This window comes from Scatophagus argus, chromosome 6 (assembly GCF_020382885.2).
Source record: "Scatophagus argus isolate fScaArg1 chromosome 6, fScaArg1.pri, whole genome shotgun sequence".
Classification (NCBI taxonomy): Eukaryota; Metazoa; Chordata; class Actinopteri; family Scatophagidae; genus Scatophagus; species Scatophagus argus.
In genome coordinates, this window is record NC_058498.1 from 8,487,484 (window position 1) to 8,513,867 (window position 26,384).

General features: G+C 39.3%; 3 protein-coding genes across 6 annotated transcripts; all 3 read right to left on the bottom strand.

The window, feature by feature from the left end:
• Positions 1–530: 530 nt before the first annotated feature.
• Positions 531–10,066, bottom strand: si:ch73-40i7.5 (amyloid-beta A4 precursor protein-binding family A member 3). Its single transcript, XM_046391975.1, has 11 exons — positions 9,777–10,066; positions 7,698–8,706; positions 7,130–7,157; positions 6,888–7,033; positions 6,646–6,732; positions 5,348–5,518; positions 4,272–4,451; positions 3,021–3,233; positions 1,705–1,824; positions 1,381–1,521; positions 531–1,271 (listed from the first exon to the last, which is right to left on the bottom strand). Exons 2-11 carry the CDS (start codon positions 8,691–8,693, stop codon positions 1,200–1,202), a joined length of 2,154 nt encoding a protein of 717 aa, XP_046247931.1. The 5' UTR covers positions 8,694–8,706; positions 9,777–10,066; the 3' UTR covers positions 531–1,199.
• A 335-nt stretch (positions 10,067–10,401) lies between these two features.
• pex11g (peroxisomal biogenesis factor 11 gamma) lies at positions 10,402–14,659 on the bottom strand. 3 transcript variants are annotated; one of them, XR_006843619.1, is made up of 7 exons: positions 14,353–14,659; positions 13,657–13,854; positions 13,043–13,221; positions 11,963–12,031; positions 11,632–11,874; positions 11,183–11,246; positions 10,402–11,060 (listed from the first exon to the last, which is right to left on the bottom strand). XR_006843619.1 is itself a non-coding variant. In XM_046391977.1 (6 exons), exons 1-5 carry the CDS (start codon positions 14,413–14,415, stop codon positions 11,661–11,663), a joined length of 723 nt encoding a protein of 240 aa, XP_046247933.1. In that variant the 5' UTR covers positions 14,416–14,659; the 3' UTR covers positions 10,402–11,246; positions 11,632–11,660. The 3 variants fall into 3 exon arrangements, 2 of the variants coding, with proteins under 2 accessions (XP_046247933.1, XP_046247932.1); XM_046391977.1 differs by having other exon boundaries at positions 10,402–11,246; XM_046391976.1 differs by lacking the exon at positions 11,183–11,246 and having other exon boundaries at positions 10,404–11,131.
• A 1,249-nt stretch (positions 14,660–15,908) lies between these two features.
• On the bottom strand, positions 15,909–26,345 carry si:ch73-40i7.2 (FYN-binding protein 1). 2 transcript variants are annotated; one of them, XM_046392235.1, is made up of 17 exons: positions 26,191–26,345; positions 22,945–23,548; positions 22,279–22,384; positions 22,091–22,135; positions 21,576–21,631; positions 21,351–21,385; positions 20,997–21,028; positions 20,174–20,306; positions 19,809–19,971; positions 18,837–18,987; positions 18,623–18,639; positions 18,329–18,389; positions 18,008–18,050; positions 17,516–17,678; positions 17,077–17,110; positions 16,621–16,658; positions 15,909–16,494 (listed from the first exon to the last, which is right to left on the bottom strand). In XM_046392235.1, the coding sequence occupies exons 1-17, from the start codon at positions 26,191–26,193 to the stop codon at positions 16,457–16,459; spliced, it is 1,722 nt and encodes a 573-aa protein (XP_046248191.1). In that variant the 5' UTR covers positions 26,194–26,345; the 3' UTR covers positions 15,909–16,456. The 2 variants fall into 2 exon arrangements, with proteins under 2 accessions (XP_046248191.1, XP_046248192.1); XM_046392236.1 differs by lacking the exon at positions 22,091–22,135.
• Positions 26,346–26,384: the final 39 nt, after the last annotated feature.

The following is a 26,384-nucleotide window of genomic DNA, read 5'->3' on the forward strand; positions in this document are numbered from 1 at the left end:
TATTCCAGGGGCGGGATCAGAGAAACCGGTGAAGAATCTGATTGGCTTGTGTTTATGTTTGTGTAACTGAAGACAGCTGATTGGTCAGGGATTGACAATGCTATTAGACTCAAGCTCATGTGCCTCGGATAATAAAAACAGTTTTGTAATATTTACATAAATAAAAGGCATTCTTTATTAGCACAAACAGCATTTGATTACATTGAATACTTGTCACTAATTAAAACACCAATAAACATATTATCACATTACATCTGCAAGTATTATTTTATTATAAGAACTGTAGTATTATCAATTTAATATCAATATTTTTCAAATATATATATTTATTGCAAAGAAAACATTACTATGTCTGTATGTATGTATTATGTGTCCAAATATAAATATACTGGAGCTCTGACTCAAATGTGAATGGGCATATAATTTGTTTTAAAAACTACCTTAATTTCATATATAGCCTTGAGAATAAAAAGCAACTTTGCATCTGAAACTTACGAACCAAACACTGTCAATAAATAACATCAAGGAGATATCTTACAGATCATTTTAATGAACATTCAAAACAGCAAACTCTTAAAAATATATGTATCTCTCTATCAAATAAGGCTGTTACCTTTAATTGTGCATAACATCTGTTTCCTGTCAGGCACAGTCAGGGAAGCACTGTGTGAATAAACCAGAACACTTGACTAAAATCCTCTCTCTGAAGCGTGTGACACTTGTTGATATGCATGTGTACGTGAGGGACTGGAAGTACATGAGAATGAAATAAACAGACTCTTTATCCTGATTCAATAAGGTTTCCCCTTCAAGCACGTTCAACTCAGGCACATTGGCAACACAGGCTGAAGGACCAAAAACTCTACAGTATGCTCTACACCTTTCACCACCATGTAAAAGTTAGTGAAGTCAAAAAATATTCTGTTTATAAATTACTGCATCTCAGCTACTGCTGCACTGTTAAATAACAGATAAATATAGATGGAGAGCTACCAGCTATCCCTGTCACTTTCGAATATGTTTTCACAATATCCAAAGCACAGCTTAAAAACGTATAGCCAGAATAGCACGATGTGTTCGATGGTGCGACAGCAGCTTATGATATGCTGTATGATCAGTTGCATAATATTTAGTTTGGCAAAAGTTCATGTAGCTCGAACACTGGGCAGTATTTTTGTCCTTGATGCTTCAGGAAGTGCTCAGAGAAACACTGGCTGCTCTTGGCCTGTTAAGAGTCGATACGTTGAGGCTGGCATGGTCTTTAAGTGAATCTGTTCAGAGAGAGAAAAATCAGGATTAAAAATGTGAGTTATAATCCTCCTCTGCTGTCTTTATTACAAATAAAATCTAACTGCATGGAAGCGTTTCATCCCTCCTCACCTCTCCGACAGCATTGGTGAGAATCTGGATGATCTTTTCGTGTGGTGTGGCGACGACACTCTGCCCGTTGATTTCTATGATGCGATGCCCAACACGAATGCCCCCTCTCTCAGCTATGCCGCCCCGCATCAGACTGCAGATCTGCAACAGGAAGAGAGCAGGAATATTTACATTTCATGACAAAGTGTGTGTATGCACGTGTTAGATGCAGCTGAAAAGCACCACAAAATGCCAGCAGTTGGAAGGGTAAGACAAGCCTGACTTTAAACTGAATTCAAACCTGAGTTTAACAGTGATATACAGAATACATGAAGACTGACTTACAATGCCGTCCTCCACACTGAAGCCCAGCTGAAACTTCGGATCTGGCCTCTTGATAATTGCCATGGTGACCGGCGGACAGTGGACAATGCTGAGCTTCACATACTTTTGGCTTTTTAAGTCCTGAGACAAAAACAAAATGTGAATCAGAATCAGAATTCCTTTATTAATCCCTGGAGGGAAATTCTTGTAATGAATGTGTTGTCAGTATTCAGTGGCTTAGACCCTTGCTTTCATCATTGATGTTTTCTTCAATGTTTCCAACTGACCACAGCTAAACAGAACCACTTCAGTAAGTGGAATCATTATTTTCTTTACAAACTTCTTTATTTGTTTGACTGACTAATCATGTTTCTTTCTTAGTAGTCATTCTTTATCCACGTGATGTGTGCCTTGAAAGTCTGAGAACACTCGTCACTTCTTTTCAGTCTTGTCATGCAAAAAACTTTTGCATGAATTCTTTGTTCATCTGTTTCCTCAACTGTCATAAGAATCAGAATCAGAATTCCTTTATTTATCTAGAGACAATTTTGATTGTATAAGGTGCTATATAAATAAAATGAAAAATTGAATCCCCAAGGGGAAATTCTTTAAATTCAGACGTTCATGCCGACTGCTCTCTGTGTCTTAAACACACAAAAGCAATGCAACCCAACAAGATTAACTTCAGATTTACAGATTACCATGAAGTTGACTGACACAGTCTTAAAACATTACACTTCTCAGTAATTTCATTCAGCGTATGGTTGCTGTGTGGATAGCATTATTCAGCTGATACTGTGTCGACCACAGTTAAGTGTTTCAAAGGTTCTCTTACTGGCTATACACAAGTGAATTTATACTGATGTTCCGGAGAACAAATGAATACTTGTGTTTGTACAGTCATACTGCATGGAGACACAGTGCCATCTAGTGCATCCTAAGCACAGTGCATTGTGAGATAAGATAAGATAAGACAAAACTTTATTAATCCCTAAGGAAATTCTTGTGCCAGAGGTTGCTTAAAAGAGCACTTTACATTACACTAATTACAAGTAAAACACAAATTAAATTGTGAAACCAATGGCTGAGACACCAGTGCATTTCCCAGGCCAGGGCCATGCACTGATTATAGTTATTGCCGAAAATAATAGTAAAAAATAATAAGATGGTTGGCGTACAAAATGCTAAATATCAGGTAAGTGAGTATAACCAGTGTCTAGCACACAGCAGCATTCATACAAAATAATAGGTAACAAAGATAAAGTGACAGGTAGTATTGCATGATACTGTGAATTGGCATTGCACATGATATTGTGGAATCGCTGTTCCCTTCTTACCCGGATTATGTTCTGGCAGGTGGTGATGGGCAGACCAACCATACTGGTGCCGTTGATGGACATGATGCGGTCACCGATGCTGAGCTCGCCGCAGCGCTCAGCGGGACCGCCGTGAAGGAGGTTGGCCACCACCACTGTGGGCAGGATGGAGCCCCAGCCTGACTCCACCACCGCCAGCCCTAAGATCTCTCCGGGAGCCTTGGTGATGACTACCTGAACCACGGACACACAGCATTTTCATTTGTTTGACCGAATACTCCAATACACAGTTGTCATGTAATCTACACATAAAACAATACAAAAAGCCCATGATATACTCTGTGCAAACTTTTGAAGGCCCTCGCAGACACTTGGTGGCAATGCACGCTGCACAATGGTGATGTGAGTATGGTCATGCTCAATGCATGACCATACTCACATCACCTCCAAGGAAAGGTGACTCATAACAGCACTAGCTGATGCTCTTAATTCACTTGTGTACAAAACCTTCAGGTTAGTCACACTTGCTTCAGTTACAGCATGCATTTTTTGTTCTTTACTTTCTCACGTGATGTGGAGTAGAAAAAGGCGCATTTTAACATTACATGGAGTCAGGAGGAACTCAGGAGGAAAATGTGAACAGGAACATGGAGAGAAAATGAATGGAGGAGTGGATTATAATGCACAAATTTTTAAGTTTCTTTGCACATTTTTCTACCATAATAGAGTCACAAATGGTCTCTATGTGTATTGTAAATGTAATCTGAATACAGCAGTTGCCCGATGTGGAGGAGCAGCTACATGTTGTTGTACTTTTGGGGTATTTTTATGCCTTTATTTAAAAGTGAACAGCAGAGAGGCAACAGGATGAAAGGGAAGACAGAGAAGGGGAATGAAGTGTAATGAAGGAACAAACCAGGGAAGTTACTATCAGTGCATATGGTATTCATCTTTACCATTAGGCTAGTAAGCCACTGTGCCACTAGGACACTTTTACAGCCACTTTCCAAGTCTGCGGGGAAGGAACGTTTGACACATTTTGCTTCAGTACCACTTTAAATGTGTCAGTTACATCAGGAGATGACAAATGAGATTGGCTGATATGAAATGAAGAAGAGAGACCAACTGCTGGTGACCATGGTGGCCATGGCCATTTCTTCCTGAGTCACGTCAGACAGATTTTCATCTGCAATGGTGTTTGCTCACCAATGACGACAACGACCCCACACTAGTTCACTACGTCAGAAATGTAACCACAATCACTCTGCTTACATCTCGGATGTTCTGAGAGTCAGAGAAGTGGGCCAGGTCTCCATTGTAGAGCTCCTGACTTTCCAGGTAGTCACTGTACTCGCCAGGTTTCAGATCGCTGGTCTTCATGCCGTTGGCCTGAAGGAACTGCTGGTAGGCCACTCCGAATGCCTGACCGATAGCCTGGGCTATGATCTGCGCCTGGATGGAGAGACAGGGTGGAGGATAGAACGCAGACTCAGGTTTCGACAGTGGTTTTACGTTCAAGTCTCCCGGGAGACATCTTAACAGTAAAGGAACTTTTCACTTTTCACCTTCCATTTTCATATCAACAAATTAAAGCAAATGAGCTCATTTGCAATACACTCTTGTTTTGGGTATGACCAAAACATGTCACACCCCAAAACATAAACAAAGAACAGAGCATCAAGTCTGGAAAAGCTTCCAACTTTCCTATAAAAGATGACCTCTTTGTTTCACTTTTTCATCAGCCAGTCCTTACGTTCAGTTACTTATTTTACTCAAAACATTTTAAAACTTTTCATACAAAAGAGTTGGGAAACTGGGGAAAAAACTAGCATCAGATGCAGTGGCCCCATGGCCTTCAATATCCCACACCTAATTAGTTTCTAAAAAGAAACTCTTCCTCCTCCTATTCAGTCTTGCCAAGAGTGGGAAACTGGGACGACAGCCAGACCATTTTTACATTCAGGAGAACTCTCTGGCTGTCTGGGGGAAGGAAACCAGGCTAAGCTGAAGTTGAAACTGTTGTCCCACCTAAAAACATCACACTGGATCTGAGATCAAGAGGGGAGCAAAAGGCACTTCAATATTAAGTGTGTTAAGTATTCCACTGTGAGCTTATTTGTTTATTTGTGGGTTTAGCAGCCAAAGACTCAAGAAAATGAGCTGACACAAAGCTGTGGTCACTATATACATTAAAAACGCATCAAAAAACAAGCAGCTATTTGAGTTCAACAGCAGCTGGAGTTCAAAATATAAGAGCTAATAAAAAGTCAAACACATGCAGGTTTCCTATTTTCTAAAAAAAACGAAATGCCATGCTGGTGTTGAGACTCTTCAACCGACTAACTCACATCATCAGAGCAGAAGACGTGGCAAATCATTAAGCACTTCGTCTGAGGCCCAGAGGAGGACGAAGAGTCACCATCCTGTCCTTTACGTTTCCTTCGTGCCATCAGGACCACAATGTCTCCAATGTCGGCTATGTAAGAGATCATCTGCAGAGCGTGATCCATCATGGCTTCCTGAGAGGAGACAAGACACCAGGGTGGAAATAATATTAGAAACAGGGACAAGACTTGCCTTACTTTTGACAAGTAAGTCAGCAGTGAAAAAGCATTGTGTTGATGAGCTATACTGTTAAAAAAAACCTTGAACAGTTTACACTTTAGAATTTTTTTTTTCTTTTAACGCCAAAACCTGAAAAGATAACGATGAAACCTTACAGGCAACTTTTCATTCGAATGCAAGCTAGACTGGATAAGTCAGTTTCAAACTATGATGTGATGCAAAGAGTAAAATTAAAACGGTGCGGCTCAAACTGTCAAGAACATTATTTATAAACATTTAAGTGAAACCACAATATCAGAAAAAAAATATGATTTTACATCCATAAGTATGGCTCGGTGAGGAGGAAACCAGCCATGCGATGAGGCAGCTGAGGGAGGATGACCCACTTTGACTCTCCTGACAATTCAACCACACAGCGGAGGAAAGCGGATTCTACTATAATGCAGCATTACTGCAGGGCTCTCATATCAAATCACTATCCAGTTCTATATTAGGGATTCTTGCTGTGAGGGCTCCGCTTGAAGGTGGAAATGTAAAAAAGCAACGTTGCTTTATTAGAGAAAAGATCTTTAATGCGTGTTGTTACATCATAAATCAAGAGCCGACTCTAATTGGCAGTTCAGACACTGAGCTCATGCTCACAGCGAGAGAGCAGGTGAGGACACTTACGACACACATCTAACCAGCACAGGGTACCCACATATGTTTTAATTATCGTACTTTTCAATAACTCCTTCAATCAAACTACTTCTGCACGGCAAAACCAAATGCAATGTGTTTCTGAATGAAGTAAGAGGAGGTTAATGATTTTATTTGACACCTGGAGATCCTGATACTAAATCTCTCCATAGCTGTTTTCTGAATTCAAATCCTTCCTATAACCTGAAATCGAAAAAGATTCCACCGAAGTCCAACCCAAACATTTGTTTGCTCAAAAGCCAGAAAAGGAAATACAGATTTAACGCTACTTAAACCATTTTCTACTTAAGAGCAAAAGCTAAAGTGCTACACAGGAATGTTAAGGCAGAAATAAATCCCAGAACGAAAGGAAACGAAATTGAAAACAGTTAACAAAACACACCTGTGTGTCAGCGGTGAGCACTTTGATTCGCTGGGTTGAGATGAACAGGTCCACCTCCGTCATTGGCTGAGACTCTCCCTCTGGTGCCTGAGAGAAACACAGTCACACTTCTAACATCTGACAACAGCATACCTAGCTGCATGTGTCATAACAGAAGAGCTTAGTTTCCAAAGCATTGGGAAAAAAATCCCTTACTAGAATGACAAAGCACAGAAGCACCATCATCTCTTATTTGCGTTCACCTTGATGCGGTCCACGGCCTCCTGAGCCTGGACCATACGAGCATTTGTAGACGGGTTCTTTTCTGATTTGATCTGAGTGGAACCGAGGTACTTGGCACCAAATATTACTCCATCCAACAGGTCTTCGGGGTCACACGGACCAGGCACTGAAGAGCAAGACCATTAAAGAAACATAAAAACAATAAAGACAAAAAATCCAGCTGAATTTCTACAAGACAAAAGAAATGTGCTGAATGACTCACCGTCTTTATATGAAGGATGATCAGCGCTCTGTAATATCAGCAAAAAGAGAAGTCAGTGAACAGAAGACTGAAGTGCGTAGTAGTATAAGAGAAGTATTATAAAGTATAAAAACTGATTAGTTCAAGAGAAATCTCAGCCACTTTTACACTTATAATTTTACACCTAGCAGGTTAAAAAGACTAAATATTTGCTGGTTATGACATCACAAGCACAAACCTGAAGCTATCTTGCTTTTCTCAGTTCTACAGGATTATTTCAGGTCCACTTGAGTTTTGTTTTGGCTAATTATTTGTAATTAGCCAAAACAAACAGACATTTTGTAGACTGGTAAATCTGCTTAAACTCCTCTGAGGCAACATGCAACATTCACCTACTTTGTTTTAAATCATATGTTTGTGGAGTTTTATACTTCTTTTAAGTGGACACTTTTTCACACAAATGTATATCTCTAAGTAGTTTGAAACACGTACAAGTTACGTGAGAGAGATTCTATAAAGAATAAAATTAATACATAAACAATCTGGAGTTTACTGTCCAGCCGAACAGATTAACAGTACCATATCTTACCTGCTCACTGTCTGCTGCAGCCTCTTCTTCCTCCGGAGGCTCCTCGCCCAGCTTCTTCCACACCGGCTCAGGATACTCATCATCAGGCAGGGAGGTGAGGGAGTCGTCTCTGTGTCGCTGCTGCTGACCATTCCCATAATGCCCCCAGAACCTTTGAGCATCCTCCTGGCTGTAGGAAACTGACACTACAGCGTCCACCTCTCCTCTGTGGGGCATACACGTGGGATGTGGTGTAGCACTGATCTCTGTGAACTGCAGAAGCCCGAGCAGGTCTCTCTGGTGGCCTTCAGAGAAGAGCAGCCCTGTTGTTTCAGTGTTGTCATCTGTTGTTAGGGAGTTAGCGCACATCTCCAGCTCACGCAGGCTGGTCGTCTGATGCTGGGCAGAGTGAGACTCGTCCCCCATCAGCTGGAGCTGGCTGAGCAGGCTGTGGATGCGGCTGTGATCTTCATCACCTGATCTATTGTTAGCTACCTCAACCTCCTCCTCACTGACCCTACTGTCCACATCACAAACAGCTACCTCTTGCTGGTCTTCCGTGACACCGTCGTCGACCCTCACCTTATCCCCTTCCTCAGCTACTTCATCTTCTTCTCCCAGTTCCACTTCAATATCTTGGATTGACTCTTCAATATTTCCAACAAGCTCCTGCTGGTTTACGTCAAGTGAAGAGTGACTGTCACTCTTGGTCAAAGGCAGTAATAGTGGCTCACCTGGACTGGCCTTTTCCAGATTTTCTACAGGGGGAGAGAAGGTGGGGTCATCCAAGTCATTTGCTGAGCCTGTCTCACTGGAGCAGTCAGACCTCCAGTCTAATGGAGGAGGCTCAATCAGGTTGTAGGATTCGATATCCTCCACCTCCGAAGCTGGTGGAGATGCCACAGTCGGTCTGGTGACCTCCACTCCTGAGGCACCATCAACGGCGATGGTGGCAGAACACAAGGAGTCTGAGGGTCCAGGAGCCAAATGATCAGCAGGGCAGATGTTGGAGTTCATTTTGAAAGAAAGCCTGTCAGAGTAAAAGTAACATTAGTGTGCAGCAGTTTCATTCAAGAGTTCACTAGAATTCAGGTCCACTACGTTTTCAACTACACGAATGGCACTGCCATAAAACATTTATTGAAAGTATTTCTACAGTAACTGACATACAGATGCAACACTAACAGACACTGTCTTCTTCACTGCTTGTCGAGAAACAGCTTCAGTGAACCAGCACTGTCTGAATCATACAGACTCTTGTCTTCATTGCCCCATGGCCATCAAGATACAAAAAGCAGTCTTAAGGTCAAAGTACATAAACAACATATGCAACGAGTAACTATCAAGCAGAACTCCAGGCAACAGTCATTTAGTTGCCAGTGCATATATGAATCCTAAAACTGGAAAACATAGCGGCTTGGGAATTCCGTTCTCCTATGTACGAAGATGGACACTACCAAACTTCTTTTAAAAATCTGCAAATTGCAAAGCATGTGTAATTGGCAAATGTAGCAGTCTCTTCTAACAACACTGAAGAATTATTTTAGAAATCAGACAGGACTTCTGCTAAATTCGGCTCAAAAAAGATGCACGAAGTAGGCTAACATTTCACAAAAAAACTGTTGAGATCCTCGGCCACACCACCGCCTTACTCGTTAGGACGCAGTAATATATATTTCAGTTAGGAAAATATGAAAGAATAAAATATAAGATATACATTCCAAACAGTGTGCTTAGCATATTATTAACTATCTTTAACTTACATTATTTGATGATAGTGTTAATGGTGTAAAGGGCCGACTGTTAATCAGAAAAGGTCGTATCATGTGATGTTATATTAAATAACGTGCTTTAAAGGACAGTATAACTTCAATGGACAACGTGTTAACGGAAATTGGAATTTTCTGATAGCTCAGATAAAATATAACTAACCAAATAACATTTCAGCTCAGGCTGGCTAACTAAAGTTAGCTGTTAAAGTAGCTAAATGCTAAGTTAGCTAATTTCAACCCGGTGCATCCCAAGATGAGCTCGTCGACATAATTTGTCATTTCTATGCTTAAACACGAACTTTTAAGCGGAGAAAGAAGCAGCTCTCACCCGGTATTTTAGGTTTTTCTCGGTTTCTTTGCGCCCAGACGCAGAGTCCTGTGGGTGCCACGACAGAGAAGTTGACGTGGTTTGGGATGTGAGTCTTTTCCAAAACTTTGGCTTTGTTTTATTCGTCATACTAACAACAGCACCATTAAAGATAATAACTCCACGTAATCGAAAGGTAAAAGTCACCGTTTAAAAGAGACATTTCCTGACATTGTTGCTGTTGTCCACTAGACAGCTTTTGTTTATTCGCTGACTCTATAAGTGTGCTGCATTCACGAGCCCTTGTAAATTAACGGGTTTATTCTCTCCTCGTATTACCGTACATACGACACATTACCAAATCAAAGAAACTTCATATTTCACTGAAAACACGCACTTGTAACATTTTTCATTTCTGTTTTATGATCCGGAGTGGCTATTCTACCACTGTTTGTAATTACAATTTGAGATGATTAATAAAAACACATGACAAGCACTACTTTTCCAGAACGAAATGGTATTTGATAGAATATTTGATTATTTCTAAATTGCAATCTGTCCGTCAGCACATGAATGCAACTTTTGCCAACGTCATGATGCACCTTCAAGACCCGCTCAATCAAACGTCAATAAAACGATATGAGAGCAGAATTCAGTTTGAAAATGTAGCTTTAATTTGAAAAATTAATTAGTTTACATCATCTAAAATATCCTTACATAAAATTAAATTTACATTTCAAGCAGCTTTTGACAAGATCATTTCTATATAAAACTTAATCACGGTTGTCTGTAGGCTGTTTTCTACTGATTCATCAAATCAGATATATCTGCAGCTAATTTCTCCAGTTAGCAAAACTACAATACCTGAAGAACTTACTGGTTACTGGTGTTTACATTCTTTAAACAAACTTTGAGTTGGTCTTTAAACATTATGTGACAGAAATTCCTTTTTTCTCGACTGATCCCAGTGGCGCAGTCATAAAAGAATTACAAAAGGTGTAGTAAGTAATTCACACATGAAAAAAAAAAAAAAATCAAGACAGAAAGTTAGCTTTATGGAGTGTGTGGCTAAGGCAATAATTTATGAGCCTTTCCACAATATCACTGTTTTTCTCTTAAAATCACCTCACCAATTTCAAAGCTATTTCTGCATTGACCTTTGAGGGTGACTGACTGAACAGTAAGAGGTTGAGTGTCTCTTTGCATCTCCTCTGTAGTGAAAAATGCCGTTAAACACAATGGCTGTTGCAGGAATCAGCTTGTCTCTTGTCAAGTACAGGATGAAGTCACGGACCATACGCCACTCTGCATAATGACAAAGAAGGATCCACATGGTAACGAGTCTTGTCTCTTTGGGAACTGTACTAAAAAGGCCACTGAGAACAAAAAGCAGAAGGAAATTTGTATTAAATACAAAGATGATTTACCTCCGCAGCTGCGTCCAATTCACCACAAAGTCAGTAGAAAGTTAAAAATTGCAAAACAAAGCCCCTAAAATGTAGGAACAAATCACGTAAATACTTTTAGCTGCATGTAACAACACGTACACCCTAAAAAAATTTCTCATCCATATGATTGCAATGCTGCAGCAGTTATGTGAGAAATAGGACTTAAGTAAAAGAACATTTGAGTGATCTTGTCATCAAATCTTGCCTTCGACTGTCTGATAATTGAAATGTCCAGATGTTATTTGTTTTTTTAAATCTGATTAAGAACTTGAATTATTGGTGATAAGTCAGCAATATTTCACAAGCCAAAAAAAAACAAAACTGAAATCAAACTCTCCAGACAGTCCAATCACATCAAAGATCTGCTCTTCAGCTTTTCACTCAACACTTTCCACCAAACTTTTTTTTTTGCTTCACCATCAAAGCATCTGATCGATACCTCGCTGTGAGGTGAAGACTACGTGCTGTCTGTCTGGTCGCTGTCGCCTGCATTCATCTGGATCAAACCAATCACAGATGAAATGGTGCCCATCAGTCCCACCAGCCAGTTGGGGAATCGACCCGCCCACAGGAAGCCAGGTGGCATCCAATGAATGGCGTTACTGAGGTCAGCCATGCTGCTGAGGACAGAGAGGACCTCCCCTCGCATCTGTCTGTGGAGCTGAGAGCGACTGCTGGAGAAAAAACACATTAGTTCATCTGGACTTTCCATTACAGGACAATGTCTCACTGTGCAAAAGAGCCATGAAGTTAACACACCTGCTGCCACCTCCGTCTCTCTCATATCTCTTCAACTTCTTCTTCAGTAACATCAGAACGCGGAGTGATCTGAAGAGCAAAGTATTCACATGACACTTCAACTCAGACTGACGGTGATTCACGGTATTTCATATTCAGTATAGCAGGGGACAAAGTTAGAGCTCAAAGCTCTCAATCCTAGAAACAGGTCAGTTAACAAGCATGTTACAAGTGAAGATCTGACAAAAAAATAAAAGCTTGACACAATAAACCTGCTTTGGATGTATTTTGACTGATGTGAGGTGAGGAAAGAAATATAAATACAACATATTTAATTTAAATTAAAGGGTAAAGATGGCATAATTGTATATTATACTTTCTGTCATCAAATCTCATCTTTTAATACTCCTGATTTGCTCACCATCACAATTAAAGATTAAAAGTTTAAAGTTAAAGTGACATATTTTGTCATTGGAGGGAACTCACTCCAACGAAATTTGTTCTCTGCATTTAACCCACCCAAGTGACGTGCACACACACACAGCAAACCCGGGGCAGTGGGGCGACCGCGTGCAGCGCCCGGGGAGCAGTGGGGGTTAGGTACCTTGCTCAAGGGTACCTCAGCCATGGACAAGGTACATGACAAATCCTTGAAAATAGATCACAGTATAGTTTCATTTATTTACAAAAATGTATCTGCAAGTACGGGTGTATGCACTCCTGCCATACCAGGTCATATAGTTATTAGAAATGTGACGCTGCTGGGAAGCTGTATGTACATTTTTTTTCTATTGTTTTACTGCATAAGCAACCAATATTCAAACGGTAAACGACATGCGTAACTTCAAGCACATCTGTAACACAACATGCACACAGGGTTAGTAGTTTACAGCTGTTTAAAGCTGTTTTGGCTGACACAAACAGTTGAGGTATCGGAGTCGGTATCAGGAAGGAAAAATGGTATCTGAAAGTCTCTGGTAAATAAGTATGAATTTGACACACAATGAATTATCACATAAATGGCATTTGTTATTTCAGGTGGTTAACTTTTCGTCAGTGTATCCAGTCAGTTAACGCAGTTTGATCGTCCTGATCTCAGACCTGAGTATTCCCAGCAGCAGCGAGGTTCCCCACAGCACCGTGCTGAACAGCCACCACTTGTCAGACTTCACTTTGATGAGCTCAGCGTCAGCAGCCCACGCGATGTGTTCACAGGGGTAGTACAGCTGGTCGGCGACGTTGGTCAGCACCGAAATCCAGCGCACGCCTGCGTCATCCTCCTGTGAAAAACATGCAATGTGCAAGAATGCGGCGTAGCACACAGTGAAAGTGTGAATTTATGTATCACATCACCGTATTGTTATAATAATAACAATGTGTTTAGAAACATATTTACATTTTTGTCCACACTGTACTACATCTCATAAGACATGAACACATTCGAACAGAAACTACTATTTTGAGATTTTGAATTAATAAACACTATATCCTGTGACTTTTAGCAAGCGCACTCACTGTCAAAGCTTCATAAGAAAAGTAGCAGTTGAATGCTAACAAAATAATTAGTCCAGGAAAAGTTCAAATGCTTCTGTCAATACAAAAACCGGTGCCCATTTTGCTTCAAGCTAATCCATGCGTCCCTGATTGAAAAGTGAGGACTGAAAAGACCTGAGAGGAGAAATAAAAGACAGAGCAGAGTGCTGTATGTGGCTCACCCCAGCCCCCATCCCATAGCTGTGGGAGTAAGACAGCATGGACAGATCATCAAACAGCCTCAGCACGGTGCGGCAGTGGCTGAGCTGAGCTGAAAACAGCAGCAGACTTTTCCCGAGCCGATGGGATGAAACATCTGCTTCTGCCTTCCTGGACAGAACTCCTCCAACCAGCTGAGAGCCATAACAGACCGTCCTGATCTGCAACACAAAGACAGACAGACTGACACCGTCAGGGGAGTAGTATAGTGTTTGGATTTCAGTACCACACTTATATACCCCTCCTGACAGCCACCCATGGAACATTGCACAATGCAGCCATTTGCACAGAACTCTCGAACTACTCATCTCATTGCACTACTCTGTCAGTCATTTGCACTACTTTATTCTGATGTTTATATCTTTTAATCTGATTGCTATTTTTTATATTTATATATCGTTGTTTATATTTATTTTGTTAGGTAATTGGACTTATGCCGGGACCGGGGAAACTAATTTCGTTCCACCTCATGTTTCTACATGTGTGAAATGACAATAAAGCTCCTTGAATCCTTGAATTTAAGCCTGCAGGTCTTAAGTGTTTTGTGTTGACAGGAATCTAGTGCCTGAGCACAGATGGCAGTAAACAATTAACTAAACATAAGTGTTGAAACTACACGCACACAGAAAGTGGAATATATAAACCACACGAGTACTTACAACTTTGTCTCTTCCTCTGTATGACTCCAGCAGTCGCACCAGACACTCCACGGACTGCTGCATGTCTGTCTCACAACGCTGTACAACAAATAAACACCGACATATGAAGCTTCTGCATATGCATCTCCACGTCTGTTAGCCCTGTTCTCCGCTGGACTTTGAAACAGGTAGTAGCCCGACTAGACTCAAGTAAAGGATCACTGATTCAATCGAATTTGTTCCCCTTCTTCTTCTTCTTCTTCTTCTTCTTCTTCTACTGCTGCTGCTGCTGCTGCTGCTACAACTGCAACTACTACTACTATTACTACTACTACTACTACTACTACTACTAATAATAATAATCCTCCTCCTCTTCCTCCTCCTCCGCCTCCTCCTCCTCCTCCTCCTTCTTCTTCTTCTTCTTCTTCTTCTTCTGTAAGTTTTATTCGTGCGCACCCGGTGCGAACTAGATGCAGTGATGGCGAACTGCTGCCCTCCTCAGTCATCAATTTAGCTGGCGGACGTAGGTCTAAATTATTTCAATACATGCAGTAAAGGCACGTAAAATAATGCTTCCTGATATTGTTGAATGTAAGATATGCAGACAGTGAAGTAGCCTTGAAGTTTTTATTTATAAGTTAAATTTAGTACATAATAATAATAACAATAATAATCCACACATGACAAAACTTGATTTGGAGGTTTGTTTTGTTCTTTAACTATACTTTATTACATACTGGTCTTCATCCATTAATGTCCACAGCCGAATTTGATAATTTCTTTTACATAAAGTACTAGCTGAGTATAACGTAACTGTGTGTCTTAACAATTTTCACCCCTCACAGAAAAAGAAAAACAAAAAAATTCTGTCAAAGGGAGTCAGATTCCGAGTGGGGCAGATCTGCTGAGAAATGCAGTGGGATCCATAATAACATATTGCTGCTTCACTGACATTATTAAACCCACAGTTTACTGTGACCAAACAAATACTGACAGACGTCCATTATCCAAATGCTGTTGTCGGAGTACCAACTGTATGCACTCTTTCAGCTGTTTAGTTGATTTATAACTCATCATAATTTAGTGAGATGAACTTGCTTACTGCTAACCAAGCTAGCTGTTAGCTGTCTGGGCTGCAAACTGGCTGTTTATGTAGTCTGCTGTTGAGCTACTTGTTGTGTATTTTACACTTAATAGGGAGTAGTCTTTGCAAAGATAATACTTCTTCCTGACATGAGGAACACAAACTACTTTCACAGCTAGCCTGTACTGAATAGTTTCATAATATTTATTTTTACATCAGCTAATACCTACATTAGAATGCAAACAGTAGTCTTGCTGTACTTATTACAGTTCTTGAGTTATATGTTTGTTCAGCTGATCGGCTCATGGATGATTTTACATCTCAGAGATATTCTTAATATATTTTCCATCCTTTTTTTTTTATCTTATCTTATCTTAATCTTAATCTTAATTCTTCTTCTACATTCCCGCAGGGCTCCATTATTTGCAAACTGGTAACAGGAGTCCATATTCCTCCTCCGCTGAAACAACACACACACACACTGGGACACATGAGCTTTTCACAAATTCAGCATTTTTATTTTTGTTTTTATTAAAAACACAAGGAAAAGAGTTAATTCAAAGTGGTACACAATTACCAGGAAGAAGTTTATTTATTTTACATTATCTCAGAGGTCAAGCAAAACACAAAGCTACAGTAATAGTGTATTCATTTTGTATACAAGCAGTTTGACAAAAAATGCAATTATTCCAAGTTTGTTATTGTCAGCACAGGGCAAGTACAGTTTGTGTGTAAATGAGTGTGTGTGTCTTTTTAATGAATATTGCTTTAGTTTGATAAAAGCTAGTTTGTGAGTCGGACAGCCTTCCTGTGTTACACCACGACAGGAAGGAAGCCTGGCTGTGCAGTGCAGGCTATGTTTAAATCCTCTTTAATTGAATGCAATTCGAGTCAAATAAAGGAAAAAACCGGCACCCAGGAGCATAGTTATACATATATATATTATTTTTACAGCTTATGTTTTCAGTTTTTGATTTAAATTTATATGGCAGTTTGTTTCTTTTGTTTGAGTGTGTATGTGTGTGTTTAGTTTGACATGTTTTAATAATCAGCATGAGGAGAGTCGTTGTCATAGATGTCTGCAATAAAAAGAGAAAAAAAATCCTTATTAAAGTCATTATTTTAGATTAGATTGGAAATGACAGCAGCATTTTAAAGTCTGCACTGTATTTGTTTCAGATCATGAGGATTCAAAGATAACTCACCGCCTGCATAGTCAACATCATCGTAGATGTCTCTTTCCCTGCAAAGGAAGAAATTAATTCTGTTGATATCTCTGGGCAAAATCTGGACTGAGAACTTGTTAAAGTCAAGTTAAGATTAAGGTTACAACAGTGTTTACTGTAATCATTATTAAAAAGCTTTATATTAAAGCATGAATTAAAAGGTAAAAATGCAGTGCAGTGTTTAGAATTCTGAAAATGGGTGCATCCAGTATAATATGTTTGTTCACAACTTGAAAATATGAGCTGACGGCCCATTTGCATGCAGTTGTACAAAACATAAATTACTAATTTAATCTTCACAAACAGCAGCAAAAATCCCTATTAATGATACCAATAAAACATACTTAAAGAAAGGCAATTCATCATTATTTATTTATGGCAGAAATACACCTTTTCTAAGTAATGTTAATCTTAAACTGATGAAGAATCACTTACATTGGAAGAAGAAGAGATCTGGACACATAACCATCTGTGAAGGGTGAGACAATAGAAACCTCATATAAAACATTCAGTCAAGTACACACACACATATATATATCACACAAAACTTCTGACTGCTCTTTTGGACACAAACTCATGACGTCCCCCTAAGCATCAGGTAGGCTGGACTTTATACTATTTCACCAATCAAGTCTTAAGGCCCTTTCAGCCACAACGTGATTTGAACTGCACTCGCTGCTACTTCTGATGACACAGCTAAAAGCCATCACGGCGCCTCGCAACAAATTGAAAATAATTTTCTCGTCACACTGTATCTGAAAGGGCCTTTACTCTTATAGCAAATCCAGCCGCCTCCACAAACTGTTCATGTATCACATACTGCAGATCAATATAACATACATCCATAGACAAGAGATGTGAAGTGTTCACGTACATTTTCCAAACCGGTTGCGACACAGAGCTTTCTTGCTGTTGGTGAGTTGGATGATGTCCAGGACTTCTCCCGAAGTCACAACCAGATCCTTCCCTCCTGGCTTCTTTATGACACAATTAGGATCCACCATCACAGTGTGCAGCACATTCGGAGGCCCCTCAAACTGGCAAACAACAGTTACAGTTATCCATTTTTTTTGCGTTTTCTAAATTTCAGTAAGTAAACTTAGTGAGGGCACTATAACATGTTTATGTTGTGTTATATGCACCAAGTAGAAATCATGCTGGTCATCTCATTACTGTGGGGTGCATGTGGAGTTTCTCAAGGATCTAACCTGTTTTTTTCTTTCTATACTTTTATCCCTTTTGACAAGCAGTTCAGGAACATGAACATTCAATATAAACATTTAATTTCAGTGCTATGCTGATGACACTCTGCTTTATCTAGCACTAAAAATAAGTCATCAGGCAAAAAAGTGTGAAAATGATTTACCTTAAATTTTTTTCTCAGCTCCTTCATCAGTTTGGAATCTATGCTAAAAAAATATGATGATTTAACAGTTAATAAATAGGCATAGTAATACATTTATCACCAACATATTTTCTCAGATTTTCTGCCAGAGATAAATAAAACAAGTTAGAGACAGCCTAATTCTGTGCTCTTGTTTGAACTTTACCACACCTGGTTTCATCACTTATTGCATCTCCATAAATAAATCTTTACATTATGCTGATGGCAGGGCTGCACTGATTCGTCAATATCTCAAGCACTTACTTTCTGTACCCATTTGGTGAACTAGCTGTGAATAGATACCTGACTTCAGGCGGGGGTGGGGGAAAATCCTCAGTTAGTGGTTGAACATCATCATAGTCATCTGAGGATAAAACAAGTTAATGATCTATGCTCGTAAATGAATGTGATGTGGTGTGAATTCCTATGAACTATTTAATGCTTTTAACAAAGAAAAAACAATTTAAACCAAACAATCAATATCAATAGCTATGAGTGCTTTGTTTCTGTTGAACAACGATGTGGTTAATGAAATAGAAACTGTGAGATTTTGCTTGATATTGATCTGCCAGTGATGTTTAGAGTGTTGTCACTCACCATCATCTTCAAGTATGCTGCAGATTAAAGGAAACACAACATGTCAGTTGGAACAAATATGGGTGAAACTAAGAAAGCAAATCTACATCACAATTAGGTGAATTTACAGGTGGAATTACTGTAATCTGATTTAAAAAATGCTAAAAATAATGTTTAAAAATTTGGATTAAGTTTGTTGAAAAGCATTAAGACAAGAAAAAAAACATTATTATACCTGTCTCTGTTATTGGATTCCATATTCAACATCTGCGGAGGGTCTGGAGGTGGTGGAGGCAATGGTGATGTGTCTGTTTTTCGGGACTGGAGCACTTTGCGCTTCACTGCCTCATAATCAATATCTACACATGTGTTACTGATGTATCCGTCTGCAAGATAATACGACATCAAGATGATGTACATGATGCCACTGTTTGAGTCAAGTTAGAGACACAAAGTCTTTTGATTTTCAAAAAAGTTAGAAAGTTAGTTATGAGACATTTTGTGAAATTGTTTGATTTTGATGTACTGCAACCACCTATCACTGAATTAATGTTGTGAACATAAAGCTTACATTTCATAAGCATAATTTTGTGCATAATGTTCTCTGATGAATAATTATTATTCAAAAGAAGAGCATAGTTATTATATCTGCAGCAACAACAACTCTTTGTCGTTAACATTTTCGTTAACATTTCCTATTAGTCATGTTAAGTGTGTAATCTATGAATAGAATACAACATGTTATTATACATTTATAACATTAACATGTGAAGCACTTGTTTCCTATGGTTTGACAGTCTTACCACTGTCACATATAAATCAATATGAACAGTAGGTTAAACTTCAGCTACCATTGCCGGTTGGCTTACGGGAGAAACCAACACAATCATGTACTTAAGTGAATTTTAACTAATTCACTACTTTACACACCCACATAACGTGGTATTTTTTTATATACATAATAAAGTTAGAACCAGTGTTCTTTCAAAAATTTGATAAATCAATTCATGCATTACAATGGCAGAATATAATCACAACTACAACAACCATGAAGTCTTGTCGGAGCTGTTTTGAAGCTGAAGTTGTAAAGCCTTCAAATCAGCCAAGGTCTCTGAACTGTTCGGTTGATGTGGGACCTAACCTAATGTCAGTAAAGAGACATTAAGGTTTTTTATACACACTTTATGAAATTTAAAGCAAAACTCACATTTTCCATTCAGGGTGCGAGCCCACCATTTTCCTACTGGGTTATTATTTGTTCGGACGATCTCCACACTCTCGCCCTTTCGTACAACGAGGTCCAGTTTTCCTTCTCCGTGCCAGTCATGTCGGACTCTGGCTGTATGAATAACCTCGTCCTCCCCTTGCAACTACAGAAGGATGGAAGTAAAGTTGTGAAAGTTAGCATTTAGCAGAAGTTAATGAGATTTAAATGTTGTTATAAAGTGGCAAACTATAAGAACCTCAACATTTTGGGATGTACTAAGTTAAAATAAAATACTAAACCTTCAAATAGAAAATACCATTCCTGGTTTGCATTTTCTTAGAGGACAAATGCTGTAGGTTCCTTACCTGAAAGTTCTTCCTAAAGTCATTTTCTTTTTTCTGATGCTCCATCTGGTCTCTCTTCTCCAGCTCCAGTGGCCTCTGAGGTTCTTTTTTATTTTTCTTCTCAGCATTTGTTAGGTTTGCCTCCAAATTATCCCTATAAAGCCAAAATTGAAAATGACTTCACATGAAACCATAAACCCACTCCACACATAACAAGCCTCCAACATCAGTATGCCGATAATGCTTCTGTAATGTTCTGATGTTTTGCTGGTAAAATGTTTACCATGTACAGCATATTAGTGAACCTAGCTAACTAACACTATCTGGCAGGCATTCAAAATGCAGCAGAGGCTGATGAGAAAGTCAAGAGTTTGAACATAAACCAAATTGCTGAATGAATTCAGAGAACCATTAAAGTCATGGATGTGCTGTACTGTGGTTAGACGAGAAGTTAGACAGGCTTAATTGTCTGGCAATCATTAATGTCTACTATTAACTTCCTGAAAAATGTTCAAAACAAAAAATCAGCTGGTTATTCACTAGTGCGCCAAGCCTGTCTTGGTAAACTGTTTTACCAACTACAGTATCCTATAAACTTAACAGCCTTTCACTTTTTCCGTTTGTTCTGCTCTGCCCACATTTCACAGTCTGCCCTGTGTTTTATCACTATTTACTGCATTAACAGTAAATATGTTGAATCATATTCACAACTTACCAGAAAGAAATAAAACCACACACAAGGAGCAGCCATTGTTGTCAGTTAAGGACAATTTGAAGCACATTGTGTTAAATTAAGAAAAACAACAAGTGCTATAATGTTTAATGACAGAAAGTTTTTACTTACTCATCAATAGACTCATACACATCTTCATTATCCTACAAAAGAAATGATGTTACTTGCACTTCAAAAGAACAAAGAGAAACATTCTTATTCATGAACTGAAGGGAGAGTGCTACCCATTGTATGAAAATCAAATTATCGAGAATCAAGCTCCACTGAAGAGTTTAAATTCTAGTTTTCACTTCGCATTTGAAATTGGCAATGCAACAACTAAACTTCCTTCATTGTTAGTTTCCAGTTTTAGGTAAGAGTACAATATGTTCCCGTAAGAGGAGCCACCTGGTTTTGAATTCTTAAAATGGGTGGCAGTCTCACTTTACTGTAATTTAAAGTTTAGTCTCAGTTTTTTGTCCTCACCTCATCAATACACTGTGAACCATCACTCCAGGTCTCTGTAAAGTCACAACAAAAAAGACATAAAAGGACAAAAAAATGAATACTAACCATTACAATAATCATAAAAATTAACAAAAAAAAGAAATAATTATAGGTAATATAATACAATTAAAATATTTCAGAGGAAGAAGAGCTTCAAGAACAAAAACGAGCTGTAGTGATGCAACAACAAAAAAAAATTGTTACCGTTCTTAATACAGTTTTCAATGTCATCGTAGGTGTCCTGGTTATCCTCAATGTCCCTACAATGAGTAAAACATGACAGCTGTTTTTTATTCACCTGTTATACAATCTGAAATGATGCAAAATTTCATTTTTAGGACACAGTGTTTACTGTTGCAGCCTCTTAACCTGACGCTTTTTGGTTTCACTCTGTACTGATTACTGTTGTTTCTCTGTTTAGCTTGACATTTCGCTCTTTGTTTCTGAACAGTTACTGATTTATAAGTCCAGTAGATACAAAGGAGATCTGTTTATTTTATTAAGCTTAAGATTATTTGTAGTGGCCTTTGGTAAATAGTTTAAAGTATGTCAGGTATCTTCATAAGTAGAGAGATGACGTGAAGGTCTCTGACCCTAAGACCTATGACCACATGTTCCTTTTTCATACTATTTTTAAAACTCCAAATAACAGTCTGTCATAATTTATTCTGCACAAAGTGCCTTGCATTTGTATTTTCAGGTCATGATTACTGTCATACCTCACACTATTTCCTGTCTGCCATCTTTGCTGTAGATCATGACAACTGTGATGGAAATACAAATCAGATTTTACTGTGATTTTATTAGTGGCGGTGAATGAGATGGAATTAAAAATGAAGACATGTTTTTTCCTGTATGTATGCGGGTCCTGTAATAACAACAGCATTGTGTGATATTAAATACTCACACAGAGGCTCCTTGACGCGGCAGCTTTCTGGGTTTGCTGGATCTTTGTGGTGGTTGTGGAGGACTGATTACTGCAGGTAAAGACATCTTTCTACCTGAGGGATCTCCTGGGAGAACCAGACATGTGACAAAGTGTTTTTATGTGCAACCATTTCTGGCAAACTGACACAGATAACCAACAACGAAGACTCAAGTCAACAAATGCCAAAACAAAATGACAAATATACTGACACTTTCTCCTTTTTTATTTTCATTTTTCTGTTTAATTTCACTGAATTCTACTGTTAATTATCACATTTCCACACATTCCACACTGTAGTCTACCATTTGTTTTGAATAGTGCATTTAAAGATTTATTATAAGGCTTGTTTTAAAAAAAAAAGACTCTTCTGGCATTTGACGCTCCGTCCGTAACTATTTAGATGTGAAAATGTGTCAATTTAATATACATAACTTTCTGTCAGAATTTTTAATTCAGAGATATTGAAAAAAATATTTCAAGCAGACATGGTGAAAGGATGGCAACCATATTATAACATGTTGTTGATCTTAAATATGAGCATAGATGCTCTAGTTAGACACCAGGAATGTCTAGATTGAATTCAAATATTACTTGAGTCCAACATAATAACAAATCTGAGCGCAAATATAAGCCTGAGAGACTCACCGCCTTGTTTTTTTGGGCCTGATCCTCGGTTGAACTTAAGAAAGGGCTCCAGGTTGACGTTGGGAGGCCGTTTGGGCTTTAAAGGCATGGGTCCTTCTCGGGGCAGGGGCTTCTTCAGTGGGGTCACATCCCCTGTGCTCCTCTGTCGAGACTGCTGTCGGAGCGGTAAAGTGTTGGAGGTGGGAGTCGTTGCATGAGCGTGAGCTGGAGCTGGTGCCGGGTTGATGCCTGGGGGCCTCGGGTGCCTCAGCATCATGCTCTGCAGCATTTCTCCTGTCTGCTTGACCTTCTTGGTGTCTGCCAGTGGGACGCTTGATCTGAATCCAGGATTGGGAGGCAGTCGAGGGAAGGAAACAGGTCTCGGGGGGATGGAGGCTGTCATTGGTTCAGCCCTCATTAGGCCCTGGTCAGCCATCAGAGGAGTAGGAGGGAGCGTAGGGGACAGTCTGTGTTGGGCCAGATTGTTCTCTGTCACAGGCAGGATTGCCCTCCCAAATCCCGGTCGTGGAGATTTTGGGGAGCCGCTGTCTCGGCTACTGGTATCCGAAGTGCTGGCCTTGCTGTTGAACTTGGCTCTCAGAGCCTTGACATCAACGCTCTCCCCCTGACAACAACATAGGAGCACAAACTCAACTGCAGCAGCTCTGTCTCTAAAGCAGGAAGTTAGCAACACAGCGAGGCATACCCCCACGCACACACAGCTCGTCAAACCCCCTACGCTAACTTTACAATGTGAGAATGCACCGTGCAACAACACGGTTTCCTGGTTGTTCTGATCTTTACAGGGCTGATAAGTTTCCTCCAGCTCTGTGCAGCAGACAAACACTGTGCAGTCTGAACAGTAAGGCAGCAATGAGTGATGACAAATAACTCTTCTTTCTGTTAAAACCAACAGTTAAAACTGATTTTATCAAGAATTTTCATGAAAACAATAGTAAGAAAAACCAGTCTGGACAATATAATACTGCCATACCACCACTTTCAGTTTAATAATTTAAAATTGCCAGATTTTAAATGCAATCAAGTAATCCTTGACAATATAATCCAATTACATGATGTTTTTTTGGTAATCTGACTACACAGTCCTGATTACATGTGCATTACTGCCCAACTCTGATGATTTCCCATACACTGAATTGCACGTTGCTGTTGAATGAACCTCCTGCTTGTCAGACTATGGCCATCATGTAGTCTGTTATCACCAATGAAAGTGAACCCAGCAACAGCTTTTTTTACACTCAAATGCCAATTTATTAGGTACTCCTATAAAATCTGTTGCTCAGTCATGACATTCTAACAGTACAATTATGATAATATTCAGTTTTTTTAACACTGTCCAAAAATTCTTAATTTAACTTTGTGCTTTTTTGTTCAGGTTGTAGTTTACATTGGTATTGAAGTGGACTATGTTATGTACGTTATGTCAACCCATTTACAAACTTTATGACCACAGGAACAAACATACAGTGAACATACAGTTGCATTAACACCCCCCTGACAACAGTGACAATAACTGAACAATATAATTGTTCAAATTGTACCAAATGAGGTTGCCAGAGAAGCTAAATGTATTCGTGTAGTTGTTCTCATCGACACAAATGATCGAAACTGGAAGAGGGAAGTGTTCAGAACAGTTTAAAACAAGTCATGGTCGTCCACATGCAGAAATAAAATCTGATGTCACTGGCGGACTTCAGCGGGTGGAGCCAGAACACTGTTGTAATAATAGCAAAGCTCAGCCAACAAATAAACGTGATGAGCAAGGAGGGAAACATGGTTGAAAATAAAAAGAAGCAAATTCTGTCATGAATGAATATGTCTTGTACTCTGTTATGTCGACAAAAAGAAAAAATGACAATAATAAAAGACCATCTTTTGTTTGAGCACCCTGTATCAGAGGATGTGCAGAAGAGCAGGAAGTGCTCGCAACCACACACCTCGGTACCTCAGCCAGCATCCTGCGGCCGTTGCCATAGAGACTCCCCTCTTGAACTCCTGCACCAATAATCTTCAAACTCTGCTCGCAGTGGTGTTTCTCATTACAGGGAACAAAGGAAACAGAGAAAAACTTTTTCTCTACACCACAAAACACACTCACACATGCATATGAGGTTCCATTTTCAGTCAGCGAGCGTCTGCAGCAGAAACACAGAACAGAGTGTGTGCATGCATGTGTGAGCGTGTGTGTGTGTGTGTGTGTGTGTGTGTGTGTGTGTGTGTGTGTGTGTGTTGCCTCTTTTGGCGCTGACACAATATCGCAGATGTTTTGAAAGGTCTTGCCACAGACTCTAGCTGTGCAGGTGCACAGCAGAAAAATTCATGACCAAATGACAGAACAATGACAGTTAAAAAAATGTCAATTAAATACAGCCATAAGCCATGTTCTACATGTTTTTTAAAAACTGTTTTATACAAATAAAGGCTGATTGAATATATTCATGTAAAATGTCTTTTATATTAGGTGCAAGCCAGTCTCTTTTACACAAAAACAGATATTTGCTGAAGCCGACTGATTTATCTAATTGTGTAATTTTAACTGTTGGCTAACTGAGCTGCTCAAATTTCAATAATTTAAATCTGGTTTCAGTGGAATTTTTGAGTCACCGTCATCTAAAGTCTTTGTACTCACTAATATGGACAAAAACCTGGAAGAAGTAGATAATCTTTTACAGTTTAAAGGCTAAAAATCAACCATCATTGATCGGTTTCCATATTTAAAAAGTGAACTGGCAAGAAAAGGAGCATAGAAAAGTAAAAGTAAAGCATTAATGATTACACTGTGAATCATTAACTCATGGTAGCTGTGTGTAAAAAGGCTTTCTTTCATCAACAGCCGTATGAACATTCCTTCTTGTCAAATCCAACTTCCCCTTTTACTGTGAGAATAAGGTTATAACTGTATGGAACAACGGCAGCTGAGCACATCAGCATACAAGCTGCTGCATTTGCTGGAGGCATCTGCTGTTTCATAATGCCACATCACGCCGTCACTGCGTTGTAAACTGATTTAAACATTTTAAGAAAGCGATCCACTGAGAACTTAGTTACGTGACAGAAGGAAACTGAGGTTTAAGCCACAGCAAAATAATAAAATATGGTGGTGGTCTTTTTACAACAGTCAGGTTATTCATAGATGTCTTGATGGTTGAGTTTAGCATCCCGCACATAAAAAAAGCTGATATACACTCCACTAATTGAAATTCAAAGTAAACTTTCTAAATAACATTATAAATAACAATTCCTTACCATATTTGCCTTTAGTGAGGGTTCAGTGATGGATAAATTGCTCCATGTCCAGCAGTGAATCAGTATCCAGGCTGATGCTGCTGTACAGCCAGCCACATGACACTAAACTTAGCACAAATGAGGAAATGCTCAGTAATTCATGATGGGCTAACAGACTGACTGACTGCAACACAACGTGGGATTAACAGTAGAGA

Excerpts from the sequence above, each read along its gene's own strand:
- si:ch73-40i7.5 (XM_046391975.1), bottom strand. The coding sequence starts at position 8,693 with ATGAACTCCAACATCTGCCCTGCTGATCATTTGGCTCCTGGACCCTCA. Across the intron at positions 5,519-6,645 it reads TGCTCACCGCTGACACACAG|GAAGCCATGATGGATCACGC; the intron begins GTGTGTTTTGTT and ends GTCTCCTCTCAG. Across the intron at positions 3,234-4,271 it reads ACTCTCAGAACATCCGAGAT|GTAGTCATCACCAAGGCTCC; the intron begins GTAAGCAGAGTG and ends TCCGTGGTTCAG.
- si:ch73-40i7.2 (XM_046392235.1), bottom strand. Across the intron at positions 21,386-21,575 it reads TGAAAACTGTATTAAGAACG|AGACCTGGAGTGATGGTTCA; the intron begins GTAACAATTTTT and ends GTGACTTTACAG. Across the intron at positions 18,988-19,808 it reads TCGCACCCTGAATGGAAAAT|ACGGATACATCAGTAACACA; the intron begins GTGAGTTTTGCT and ends ATTATCTTGCAG.
- pex11g (XM_046391977.1), bottom strand. The coding sequence starts at position 14,415 with ATGCAGCAGTCCGTGGAGTGTCTGGTGCGACTGCTGGAGTCATACAGA. Across the intron at positions 12,032-13,042 it reads CTGCTGCTGGGAATACTCAG|ATCACTCCGCGTTCTGATGT; the intron begins GTCTGAGATCAG and ends TTTGCTCTTCAG. Across the intron at positions 11,875-11,962 it reads AGAGACGGAGGTGGCAGCAG|TCGCTCTCAGCTCCACAGAC; the intron begins GTGTGTTAACTT and ends TTTCTCCAGCAG.